The sequence below is a fragment of the Dama dama genome, chromosome 13, assembly GCF_033118175.1.
Source record: "Dama dama isolate Ldn47 chromosome 13, ASM3311817v1, whole genome shotgun sequence".
In the NCBI taxonomy this organism is placed as follows: Eukaryota; Metazoa; Chordata; class Mammalia; order Artiodactyla; family Cervidae; genus Dama; species Dama dama.
The window spans coordinates 67,305,877-67,319,538 of NC_083693.1; the positions used below are offsets into that span (position 1 = coordinate 67,305,877).

The following is a 13,662-nucleotide window of genomic DNA, read 5'->3' on the forward strand; positions in this document are numbered from 1 at the left end:
TAATGAGTCAGCTCTTCACATCAGGTGGCCAAAGTATTGGAGCTTCAGCTTCAGCATCTGTCCTTCCAATGAATATTCAGGGTTGATTTCCTTTAGGATGGACTGGTTTGATCTCCTTGCTGTCTAAGGGACTCTCAAGAGTCTTCTCCAGCATAAATAAATATATTTAAACAAAAAAAAAAAAAAACACTGCAGCGACTGTGAGAGAAAGTTAGTGCCTAACATGGAAAACCCTAGTGTTTGCTTTCCTAGATTCGGTATTACAATATTCCATCTGCTCTACCAGGCTCATTGTGAGAAGTACTATTATTTTATACACCACTAAGGAGGAAAAAACCCAACAGTGAAGATGGAGCATCTGATTGGAGACCCCACATAAGGCGGGAGCACTGCAGGGCTGCACTTTCAGGGCTAATCTCCCCCACGCTGAAACGGGAAACAAGGAAATCCCAGGTCTTATCCTGGCACCCGGAGAGGGCGGGAAACAAAACTCTGCCCTGAGAACTTGAACCGGAGGCCGGAGCTCCCAGAGCTGGGTCATCTAAATTGGCATAGCCGGTGTGGTCCAAAGGAAAAGAAACAGAACAGAACCCGCGGGACGTCCCTGGTGGTCCAGTGGTTAAGACTCCACACTGCCATTGCAGGGGGCGGGGCTTCCATCTCTGGTTGGGGAACTGAGATTCCACATGCTGCATGGCGCAGCCAAAAAAAACCTCCAAAATCCAACCCTCAAGCAGAGATTTTAATTTAAAGAAACCTTACGTGGAGAGTGTTCTGGGTGGCAGACGGAAGCAAATTCCAATCCTTCACCGACCATAATAGCAAAGGCTTCCCTGGTGGCTCAGATGGTAAAGAACCCACCTGCAATGCGGAAGACCCAGTTCAATCCCTGGGTCAGGAAGATCCCCTGGAGAAGGGCATGGCAACCCACTCCAGTATTCTTGACCGGAAAATCCCATGGACAGAGGAGCCTGGCAGGCTATAGTCCATGTGGTCACAGAGAGTCGGACATGACTGAGCAACTAACAACGGCAACTCCAAAGATGTGAAAACGTGAAGAACTATGAGTCTTAAAACCTGTGCAACATGGCCAAGTGAATAAAATGTCGATTTCCAGTTTTTCCCCATCTGGACCCACCTCCCAGAGCCCACGGTACGGGATGCATAGTGGCATCTGCTCTCCACACCTGCACAGGGGCCTGTGATCCAGCCTAGTTCACCCCAGTAAACGCAAACATTGGTGAATCCACTCCTCAACTCGAAGGCTGACTCAGGTAGGACCGCTCCCCTGCACCAAGGCAGGAATTCAGTTGACTCACAGCCCAATCGCAACTCAAAAAGCAATTGACCTTTCATGCATCTGAAAGCTGCAGGCAGACATATCCGGTGGCACGGAGCTGGCAAGTGTGTAGGCAGCTGCAAGTTTAATAAATCTTAATTATTCTGTTTATATAAACAAGCAGGCTGAAGCCACTGACGTAGCTGGAGCTTTCAGTGGCTTGGGGCGCGGAGAGAAAAAAAAAAAGTGTGGAGGGCCAACGGCTCATAAATAATTAGCTTTGGAGCAGGGTTTTTTTCCCCTTCCTTTTGGACTAAAAATAACATATGAAATGTTTTTAAGTTGGCAAGATTACAAGCCCAGAAGACAGTGTCTAGTTTCTACCTGTCAGACCTGCGTGCGTCTGTGCACACCTGCACATGTGTGCATACCCCCGCCCCAGCAAACAACGTGAGAACCACACCAAGGGGAGGATTCCACCCCCACCCCCATCTCCACTCCCAGAAGTGGCATTAGCTGTCTTCCGTCTGAAAGAGAAGCAGGACATTGTCTGCTAGCATCCAGGTCCTCATTTATAAAGCAATTCAGAAACTGCTGGTTTATAAGAACTCTTAGTTCTGAGGACCCACATTTCATTCATTGGAAAACCATGGTTAAGAGCCTTGCAAAGGGTAGCACACACTAATGGTGGATCCTGGGTGCAAATCAAGAGCATAAAGCAACGATTCTCCAAGTTTGGTCCCTAGGGCTGCAGCAACAGCATCACATGGGACCTTGCTGGAAACGCAGATCCTCGGGTCACCCCAGACCTAACACATCGGAAACTCTGGGGTGGAACCCAGAAATCTGTGCTTAAACAAGCTGTGATAGCTTAAACAAGCCCCCTTTAGGGGCCCCAGATGGCCTCTGAATATTGGCCTCTGGGGTTGCTTGCTTCTTCAAAGGGAGCTGAGACCCAAGAGCTCAAAAGCCAGCCAGCACCAAACTCAAAACTTTCACACATCCGTTTGATTTTAAATGTAGCCGAATAAGCAGATTTGGGGGCCATTTAGAGCCGGCCTGCTTTGCATATCCCACAAAATGGAGTCCAACATCTGCCAGCCATAGGTAAGATCAACCCTGCATCTGCGGCTTCCCTGGTGGCCCAGTGATAAAGAATCCGCTTGCCAAGGCAGGATACACAGGTTCGATCCCTGAACAGGGAAGATCCCACGCGCCGCTGGGCAACTAAGCCCATGTACCACAACTCCTGCGCCTGTTATCTACAGCCCATGAGCCCCAATTACTGAAGGCCAGGTACCCTAGAGTCTGTACTTAGCAACAAGAAAAGCCCCTGCAATGAGAAGCCTGCACACAGCAACTAGAGAGTAGTCTGCACAGCAATGAAGACCTAGGACAGCCAAAAATAATACATAAAATTATTTAAAAAAACAAACAAAAACAAAAAACAAACAAACACACCTGTAGCTGTAAAGACCGCAAGCCACTGCTATCCTCGGACGTTCCTTGGCCAGAAACGTGCTATTGTGCTGGGCAACACCAGCTGTGGGGAGAGCCTTTCTCCCATTCCCCCCTCCACCCTGCCCATCCCGCTGGTATGCACAGCCTACCCCGGCAGGCCTTTGCTCTGGTAATCTATCCCAGGTACTTGCAACAGTGCTTGGTACAAAGTCAGAGCTCAGTAAACATCTGTGAAGTGAATCCGTGACTGAGGAGACAGGCAGTGGACACAGAGCCATGAGCACTCCGTATGAAGCCGGTGACAGGCTGCCGGGGACGGGAGCCTGCCCTGGTGGGCGGGTGTCAGCCAGCCAAACAACCCTTCCATTCAAAAACATCAGGGGACCCAGAAATGACTCCCCCTGAACTCTGGCCTGGGAGCTACTCAGATGGGGGCTCCCAACCAGAGTGGGGCTTAACGGGCAGGAGCTGGAGGCAGCCTGGACACGTGGCCCCGGGCCCTCAGGTGCCACCAGGAGTCACAGGCTGGGCTGTGTGGTGACCCAGCCTTCTTGATGCACTCTCCTCCTTCACGAGAAGCGCTTTGCTCTTCTAAATTAGGGGCAACCGGGGCTTCAGGCTCTCCTCTCAAGAAGGAACAGCAGCTCACATGATCTTCAAAATTCATTCATGAAGTCAATAAAGTCAGCGTTGATAGTTCCATTTTACAGATGGGGAAAGAAAGTCCCCAGAGTCAAAGCGACTTGCCCACCAGCCCCAGAGCACATCCTGTCCTGGGTACACACACTATCCTGCAGATTGAGACATGAACACCAGCTGGAGACCAAGACCTCTGGGTGGGCAGAGCCCCTAGGGACACAGACTCCACAGCCCAAGAGATCTCGAGGCACCGTTGGGAGCGGAGCACGCCAGAGGCTTATGTCGTCATGAGCCAGTGCTTGGCAGGACAACAAGCTTGTTCTCAGAGGACTTCCCTGGTGGTCCACGGGATAAGAACCAGCCTGCCAGTGCAGGGGACATGGGTTCCATTCCTCATCTGGGAAGATCCCATGTGCTGCAGAGCAACTAAGCCCGTGCAACTATGGAGCCTACGCATTGTGACTCCTGAAGCCCAGGAGCCTAGAGTCCGTGCTCTGGATCAAGAGACCCCACTGCAATGAGAAGCCCACACACCGCAACTCAAGAGCACCCCCCACCTGCTGCAACTAGAGAAAGCCCGCACACAGCAACCAAGACCCAGTGCATCCAAAAGCACTCAAATACAAGTTCAAACTGGAACTCCTCCAAAGCAAGTCTGCTCTCAGAAGAGGTGGCAGTGGGGATGCCAATGTACACTGGACCGTTCCACAAGTGGGGAGAGCCGCCAGGCCCAAGGATGCCTTCTCCAAGGCACCGTGTGGAAGGGCAGGGGTGGGCTCAGAGTCTGAGGCAGAGACCGCTCAGGAGCCGTGTGCCTCCACCAAACACGTCACTGCCATCTTGTCCTTCCTTGCTTCCTTCATGCCTAGCATGGCGGTAATGATGCCTGTTGGATGTCTGGGGGACGGTGACGTGAAACGCCCTAGGCACGATCTGGTACAGGTCCTGGCACAGAGTGGATGGTCAACACGTACATTTACAGTAACGATCATTAGTCCTCATTATTCCTGTAAGTACGGCTCTTACTGCCATGGCTCTGGCCGGCAAGCCCCCAGGAAGGGGCTCTGAGCACTTCTCAGAGGCTGGCAGTGGAGACACCGGCTGGTCGAACATGACTGGCACAGCCCCCCTACCTCTTTCGGGCCCCATGAACCCCAGATGCTCGTCTACTACTCAGCTGGCCACGAGGTCCAATGGCCTGGAGTGGTCCAGGTCTCCCTGGACCCTCCGATTTACGCCTGTTGTCACAGCATAATCACTAACCGTGTCCTTGCTCACACCCCCGTGTCCTGTCTGAGCTGAGTACGTGCTGTGCGTCCTGCAGAACAAGGACCCCCAGGGCTAGCAGGGCAGCCCAGCGCCGAGTCCCCAGGAACATTCCTCACGGAACCTTCCAGAAAGCCCAGGGGTCCTGCCCCAGCATCCCAGGCCCACCAACCCTCCAGACGCCCTGCCCTCTAGCCGTGTGGAGCAGACGGCAGACACGGTACCTTACGGAATCCAGTCGGCTCCCCAGGAGGACTCTGCGTCTGTTATTTTAGGGAAGGAGAGGAAAAGGGGAAAGGAAAAAAAAAAAAGAAGTTAAGTGAGTGAAACTTAAATCCCAGCAGAGCCTGTAATGGAATATTCATTTTGTCAGGGGAGTGTTTCTTTAAAACTTCTGGTCATCTGGACAGGCTGAACCAGCAGGTGATTCAATTTAATGAGCTTTTTAACGCACTTGGGGCCCAGGTGGGATCCTGTCTGGGAAGGCCTGGGCCAAGGCCACAGGCGCACCGACCTGCCTGCGGCTGGGCTGACACCTAGTGGCCGATGTGGCTGCTTTCAGGGCCGACAGAGCTGAAGCTCCAAAGCTTGGAGTCCGGGGTCTGCGGGCCTTCGGTGGCCATCCCACCCACCCTTTCCCTGGACTAACCTCCATGCCTCAGTTTCCCTATCAGTTCTCAGGGGATAATAACAGTACCTCCTTTATAGGGCTGTAATGAGGATATAGCATTTAGTAAAGGCTATTACTAGTCTTGGAGAAGGAAATAGCAGCCCACTCCAGTATTCTTTTCTGGAAAATCCCATGGACTGAGGAGCCTGGTAGGCTACAGTCCATGAGGTCGCAGAGTCGGACACAACTGAGCGACTTCACTCACTCACTCACTCATTACTAGTCTAGCTGTTATTGTTTTGTGTGAGACGGTGGGCCCCTAGGGGGCTTCCCAGGTGGCACCAGCGGTAAAGAACCCACCTGCCAATGCAGGAGACTTAAGAGACCTGGGTTCTGTCCCTGGGTCAGGAGGATCCCTTGAAGAAGGGAATGGAAACCCACTCCAGTATCCTTGCCTGGAGAATCCCATGGACAGAGGAGCCTGGCGGGCTACAGTCCATGGGGTCACAAAGAGTTGGACACGACTGAAGCGACAGCATGCACGGGGTCCCCCAGGGGAAGGTGCTTCCTCAATGTCACAAGCAGGTTAGTGGAGGAGGCGGCCTCGATCCCAGGGGTCCGAGCCCCTAGTTCAGCTTCCCTCTGTTGTGCCTCCATCAAGGCGTGTCTGATTCTGGCTCTGGCCCTGGCTATCCATCCGGGTGAACTCGGGTGAGTTTTTAACTCCTCACAGTGTCTCACCCCCTTCTGTAAATTGGAGATGCAATTACTCTGGCGGACGGCTGCTGTGAGCACTGAATTGGGATGATGCCCATGGAGGTTTCAGGTTGGCAGAGCAAAGCTGTCATTCTTGGAACTCAGCCTCACTGGGTGCAGAATGGCCAAATGACACATTGCAAGTCAAGTGCCTAGGACCTATGCATCTCCATTGCCTCTCCCTGAGTGGTCCCCTCGGGCTGGTCTGTTGAGGTATGGGGTGGAGTGGATGCAGATTGAGCTACGTCTCCCCAGGGCCTGGGACCTGTGCAGCCTTAGCACCTACCAGCAGGTGGCTGGAGTCCTTGAGCTTGGACTTGTAGAGCATCCACCGGTAGCGCAGATCCTCTAGCTCGTCCGATGAGCTGCAGGCTGGCCTGAGATGAAGGAGGTTTTCGAAGAGACGCTGACCTTCTGGTATTCGAGCCTCCAGCTCCTAGAGGGAAAAGACAGGGTCACGTGCACCTTCCAAATGGCTGAGGAGGCCCCACCTGGTTGGTAAGGAGGAGCCAATCAAATTCCATTTGCAGGGGCAGCCAACAGAACACATGAAGAGAGAAATCTTATCGTGCAAAGGGAAGCCAAGCTAGGAATTGCTCTCTGCAACGTTGCAGAATGGACTTCTGCCTGAAAGAGGAGCTGCCATGCTGACCTCCATGGTCACTTCTAGCTCTGGCATTCTATTATACACATGACATAGATTTATTATGTATGACTAGGGAAAGTGAAAGCCACTCAGTCATGTCCAACTCTGCAGCTCCATGGACTGTAGCCCACCCGGCTCCTCTGTCCATGGAATTCTCCAGGCCAGAATACTGAAGTGGGTAGCTAGTCCCTTCTCCAGGGGACCTTCCCAACCCAGGAATCGAACCCAAATCTCCCGCATTGCAGGCAGATTCTTCACCCACAGAGCCACCAGGGAAGCCCTCTGGCATTCTAGAACCAAGTTCTCCAGAGGCCTTGACTTAAGAGCTATCATCCTTATAAAAGCTACCATTGTTCATCGACAGAGGAAAGGATAAAGATGATGTGGTACACACATAACAATGTAATATTATTCAGTCATTGAAAAGTATGAAATAATGTCATTTGTAGCAACATGGATGGACACAGAGATGGACATACTTAGTGAAGTAGGTCAGACAGAGAAGGAGAAATATCATATGACTTCCCTTATATGTGGAATCTAAAAAAAAGAAATGATACAAATGAACTTACAAAACAGAGAGAGACTCACAGACAAAGAACAAACTTGGTGCTGGGGGAAGGATGAAGGGAAGAGATAATTAGGGAGTCTGGGATGGACATACACACACCGCTATATTGAAATTGGGTGACCGACAAGGGCCCGCTATAGAGCACACGGAACCCTGCTCAGTGTTATGTGGCAGGCTGGATGGGAGGGGAGTTTCGGGGAGAATGGATACATGTGTATGTATTGGTGAGTCTCTTCACTGTACGCCTGAATCTATTACAACATCGTCCATCAGCTATACCCCAATATAAAATTAAAATTGTTTATTTTTTTTTTTAAAGCTACTGTTGTTGAATATGTCTTTCTATTGGCATTTTTACTCCTGGCAGAGTGAGGTTGGGACTGGGCAGATTTTTCTATCAGAATACAGTACTGTGTTCCCCCAGGATGGCATCTTTTATCCTTAGGACTCCTGGGAGGGAGTGCCATGTGAGGATACGATCTGGGTCCTAAGTCCAAGAGCCTGAGTTTAAAGTCTGGCTTGGGGTCCAGAATCTGTCCCATCCCATAGCTGAGAAGCTAGCACACAGCCTAGCTTCTCAGAGCCCTCGGGAGTGGGGACTCTACAAGAACAAAGAAGCTTAACCCGGGGACTGCACGTCATCTCTGATATGCCTGGGGCTGGGTGGTGGTGGCAGGGGATGAGAGGAATGGCTGAGCACGAAGTAGGAGGTAGACTGGGAGGACGAGGTGGTTGGGACCAAAGCTCCCACTGAGGACAAAATATTAAAAACATTCTCAAGGCATGAGTGGACGGGGAGGCCTGGCGTGCTGCAGTCCATGGGGTCGCAAAGAGTCAGACACAGCTGAGCAACTGAACTGAACTGAAGGCATCAAAGCGTTAACAACAATAGCAACAACAAAAAGAGTGAGGCAAGACATGCGAAAGGTTAAGATGCAGAGACGTAAGCCCAGTGTTCAGACCTCCTCTTGCACTTAGGATATTTGCTATTTTGGAAAAAATAGTTGTGAAACAGACCTATGCTTCTGGCAGCCTTGCAGGATTCAGGAGACAGAGGTCAAAGTCTGAGCCCTACAGAAGTAGAGACTCTGAGAAACCGCTGTCTTTAGCAGAGGCCCCTAAAGGTGAATAGGAAGTAAACCCACACCTTATTTGGATTTGCAGGCCAATGCCAAGTCATCTCAGAAGTCCAAGGAGCTTCAAGTCTTGAAATTGGATTCAGTGGTTCTAGATTGATAAAAGCCCGCACTGGCCTGGCTGTTGCAAACAAAATCCCCTTTGAAGGAAAGATTATTCTTAATCTCAAATTATTCTCGCACCTATTTGTCGAACACACTATCCAGCACACAATCGGAGCAGTCACACACAGATAAAAGACTTTAAGAAGAGGCAGAAGCTGGGACTTCCCTGGAGGTCCAGTGGTTAAGAATACGCCTGCTAATGCAGGGGAAGTAGGTTCCATCCCTGGTCCAGGAAGATCCCACATGCCTTGGACCAACTAAGTCCATAAGACACAACTACTGAGCCCGAGCTCTAGGGTCCATGTGAGTCACCTACTGAACCCACGTGCTGCAGCTACTGAGGCCCATGTGCTTAGAGCCTTGTTCTGCAACTAGAGAAACCACCTCAAGGAGAAGCCCTCACACCACAGTGAAGAGTAGCCTACTCACCATAACTAGCAGCAGCAACAGCAACAAAGACCCAGTGCAGCCAAACACAAACAGAATTAATGAATTCATGAGGAGGAGGCAGAGACAGTACACAACAGAAACAGTCTTGACTTGAGATACTGAAATTATTAGACACACTCTATAAAACAACTATGTTTACTGGTGTTGAAAGAATTAAAGGACAAACTGAAAAATTTCAGCAAGGACCCCAGAAGCTGTGAAAAGTGGCAAAGCAGATTTTAAAAAGCACCAAGGAGAATTTCGAGGACTGATAAATGAAATATTAAAAGCCAAGAACTTAATAACCATGTGAAATAGCAAATGAGATACAACTCAAGAATTAGTAAAGTGGAAGATAAGTTAGAAAAAAGTATTCAGAAAATAATATGAAAAAGCAAAAGGATGAAAAAGTACACAAGAGACAGTATAACACATAGTAAGAAGAAAGAGCGTATGTTTAAAACGCATCTCAGAAGGTGAGGGAACAGGGAACAAGGCAGAGGCCATATTTTGAGAGATAATGTTGGAGAATTTTCCAGAAAGATCCCAGGCCACAGATTCAAGAATCCAGAATCTTGCTTGAATCTCAAGCAAGAAAAATAAAAATAAAACCAAACTCTAAAGGTGTCAAGGTAAACCTCAGAAAAAATCGGGGAAAAGAGAGGTAGGTTGTGCCTTGATTGAGAAAGGCTGTGGGTGATAAACTTGGGAAGTTGAACTCTATCCTGAAAAGTTTTCATTACTGGGACGACATGGTCATATTTAGGATTCCGAAGGGTCACTCTGGCCACAGAATGAGTCATTACTGAGATGGGAACGCAAAAGAAAGGAGGGAGGCCAGTTTGGAGGCTATTGTCAAGGTCAAGGTAAAAAATGATACATGTCTAGATGAAGACAGTGGTAGTGAGGGGAAACAGAAACAACAAATACCCAAGAGGTGGAATCAAGAAGGACTTGGTGACTAATTCGATGTGGGAGTGAAAGAAAGAGATTTGTGGCAGAAGGACTGTCTTTCTACCCTCTTGCCACATCCGTGCCCTTTGCAATATGGTCTTGCAATACTTCCCATCAAGAAGTGGAATCTGTTTTCTCTCCCCTGGAATCTGAGCTGGCACTGTGACTTTCTTTGTCTAACAGAACACAGGAGAAGTGATGTGCCAGTCCCTAGCCTTGGCCTGAAAAGGCCTGCATGTTCCCACTCACTCTCTCAGACCTGCCCCTGCTCTGGAAAGTCCAACCTATCCATAGGAGGATAAGAGATGTGTGGTCCATCCCAAGCTCATCTAGACTAGCCCACCAACCTCCAGAAGTACAGCCGTTCTGCTGGTCTGTAAGTCAGGGAGCCCAGCCAAAATCAGAAGCATTGTCCAGCGGACCTCAGAGTAAACTGCCAATCCTCAGAATCATGAGTTAAATAAACAGCTGTTCTTTTAAGCTACAAACTGTTGGAATGGCTTGTTACATAGCAAGAGTTAACTGATTAAGAGTCGTGATTAGTGGTGGTATTTTCCAAGTTGGGGAATACAGCAGGAGGCTTAAATGGATGGATAAATCATTCTCCCATAATACTGGAAGCCAAAAAATTTAAAAACTATTTAGGACTTCCCTGGTGGTATGGTGGATAAGAAACTGCCTGCCAATGCAGGGGACACAGGTTCGATCTCTGGTCTGGGAAGATTCCACATGGTATGGAGCGACTAAGCCCATGAGCCACAAGTACTGAGTTCGACTGCTGCAACTACTGAAGCCTGCACACCTAGAGCCCACACTCCACAAGAGAAACCACCGCAATGAGAAGCCTGTGCATAGCAACTAGAGAGGAGCCCTCACTCGCTGTAAATGGAGAAGGCCCACGCACAGCCATAAATAAATAAATGTATCTTTAAAAAAAACTATTATTTACACATAAGCCATAACAGCTCATAAGCTAGGTATGTGCCTATATATATATATTTTTTTTTTGAGAACTCTCTGGCAGCAAACACATCTTTGGGGGACAAATCCTCTGATAAAAGGGGCTGTTCCTTGGGCACAAACCTGTAGCTTTGTTTCTCTGGTCCTCAAGTCCTCAGCAGTGGCAGTTTTCATGGCGATGATTCGAACCAGCTTGGAATTTTCCTCCTGCAACCAGTGCTCAAAGTTCCTCAGGGGCTGGGAGCAACCCTCCAGGCTGCCTCCTTCCTCCCGGAGCAGACCTGCCTGCAGGAAGCCACAGTGCGGTCAGAGCATCAGAGTTTCTGAAAACAGCCCACTGGCCACGTGTCCTGGGGATTCCATGTGAGTAGAGGTGGGGGATGAGGATGCCCAGAGGGAGATAAGAGGCACCTGGGGGGCGAGGGGATGAGGAAAGCATCTCTGCTCAATGTAGACATAATTAGGGACCAAGAACATTCCTCACTGTCACCTCTTTGGTCTCCTGAAGGCCACCAGCATCATCCCTTATCAGGATGTCTACAATGTGATCACCTTCTGCCACTTTTGTCCCTCTCCACGTCAGGCAGCCAGAGAGATCTGTCTAAGATGCAAGTCCAGGGACTTCCCTGGCGGTCCAGTGGTTAAGAATCCACCTGTCGATTCAGGGACCCAGGTCCGATTGCTACTCTGGGAACTAAGATCCCATATGCCACAGGGCAACTAAGCCATGAGCCGCAACTACTAGAGCCTTGGCTCTAGAGCCCGCGAGCTGCAACTACTGAGCCCACATGGCCTGGAGCCTCTGCTCTGCAACAAGAGAAGCCGCCCCAGTGCAACACCCGCGCACTGAAGCGAAGAGTTGGCCCCGCTTACCACAACTAGAGAAAGCGCATGGCAATGAAGAGACCATGCACTGCAGCAAAGACCCAGTGAAGCCAATGATTAAAAAATAAACAAAAATAAAAACAATAAATACATAAAACGCAAGTCCACTCAGCCACGCCATCACTTATACAGCTGAGTGGCTTCTCACACTCCATGTGGCTGGAGAGCCTCAGATTCCAGCCCTGCCTGGCTCTGTGGCTCATGCTGCCTGCCCCAAGGTCTGAGCTGGGGCCCACAGACATCTAGCCCCTGGCATTAGAGCTGTCTCCCTCAGGTCTTTCATGCACGGTCTCCTCTGCATGGAACACACTCCGTTCTGCCTCTCCTTGACTGCCACTCAGCCATGAGGAGCCCTGGACATCTCATTTTTATCTCTCCAGGGAGGGCTTCGCTACCCCAGGTCCTTCACTCTGCAGTAGGCTGCCATGGCCTCTGGGTCTCCTGCCTCCTTGAACACGTGTTCTATAAACCCTTATTCTATTGCCTTGCGACTCCTGCTTCCCTGCTCCTCAAAATGTGCTCCAAGGCCTAGCAGGCTTAGCATCATCTAGGAGCTTGTAGAAATGCAGGGTGAGGGGTCCCAGTCCTGATCTACTGAATCTGAATCTGCAGTTTGGTACAATCCAGATGCACACGACAATCTGAAAAGCTGTGTTGGATGCTACATTCTCTGAGGGTTGGAAGGATCTCTGTTTTATTTACAGCTGTGTCCCAGCTCCAAGCACAGTTCTCAGAACACAGAAAGACTCAGTAAGAGCTTTCTGGATGGGGAAATGAAAGAAGGAATGGAAGAATGAATTAATTCGTGTGCTGTCTTTGAAGAACAAGGAATGAATTTCATCTCATTGTGTTTCTGCTTTTTCAAGCCTGTCAAGGAGAGGGATGGATGATTTGATATAGCGAGGTTCATTCTTTTTACAAAATGTAGTTTGTGTGTGTTGTGTGTTAGTCGTTCAGTCGTGTCCAATTCTTTGCGACGCCATGGACTGGAGCCCGCCAGGCTCCTCTGTCCATGGGATTCTCCAGGCAAGAATATTAGAGTGGGTTGCCATTCCCTTCTCTAGGGAGTCTTTCCAACCTAGGGATCAAATTCAGGTCCTCTGCATTGCAGGCAGATTGTTAACCATCTGAATCACGAGGGCACCAAAAATACCTATCTTGTGTACTTTTAGTTTGCAGTCTAGCACCGCTAGGAAGCTTCACACCCTGACACTCTCTTCCCTGCAAGGGAAGCAGTCGGATTTTCTGAGGATGAGGGCCTGCCTGCCCGAGAGATGCCCAGGACCTTTCTCAGTGCAGACCCCTGGGTCTGGGGTCCCAGTGTCTCTCTGCCCAGTGGCACCTGAGACAGGACAGGGCCCAGTCCTGAGCTGAGCATGTGGCCCCAGGTGGGGAGGGGGCTTTGCTGGTGACACCTTCCCACCATCAACTGACTCGGATCTGGGCCCTCCTCAGAAGCCCATGAGATGGACTTACCTGACGGCGATGCCGGGAAGTAAGATCTGTGGGGAGGATGAGAAATCCAGTCTTTGGGATATTGTTGGTGAAAATCATTTTCTTCCCTGAATCCACTTCCGTCGTCCTCTGCAGCTGCTGGTTTCTGATCAGGCTGAGAAGTCAAATCAGCCCAGTCAACGTGAGGATAAGATGGGGATGTCCCGGATCATGGGAGAAGTAACAGAACTGGGGAGGGAGGTGACTTCTGGTCCTCACAAGCCCGTGCCTGTCCTTCGGGTTGGTCAGAAGCTCCCCAGGGCACCTGTATTTCCAGTTCCTTGCTTGAGACTCATGTTACCGTCATCAAGGTATATATATCTACCAATGCAGATGAGGCCCAAGCCAGGAGGGGCTGGAGGCTAAGCTGGGACGTTTCCCTGCTCTTACCAACTCCACTTAGAATTGCCTGGGGATGCCCGGAGGCGCCTGGCACCATGCCTGGCACCATGCCTGGCACCATGCCTGGCA

At 50.1% G+C, this 13,662-nt stretch overlaps 1 protein-coding gene across 1 annotated transcript in view; it reads right to left on the reverse strand.

Annotated features, from left to right (window-relative positions):
* The window catches only part of SYNE3 (spectrin repeat containing nuclear envelope family member 3), a 106,018-nt gene that overhangs the window by 15,946 nt on the left and 76,410 nt on the right, over positions 1–13,662 (reverse strand). The window contains exons 14-17 of the mRNA XM_061159373.1: positions 13,174–13,306; positions 10,936–11,097; positions 6,298–6,447; positions 4,870–4,908 (exon numbers count right to left, since the gene is read on the reverse strand). Of these exons, the coding sequence (XP_061015356.1) occupies positions 4,870–4,908; positions 6,298–6,447; positions 10,936–11,097; positions 13,174–13,306 (484 nt within the window). The remainder of the gene's footprint in view (positions 1–4,869; positions 4,909–6,297; positions 6,448–10,935; positions 11,098–13,173; positions 13,307–13,662) is intronic.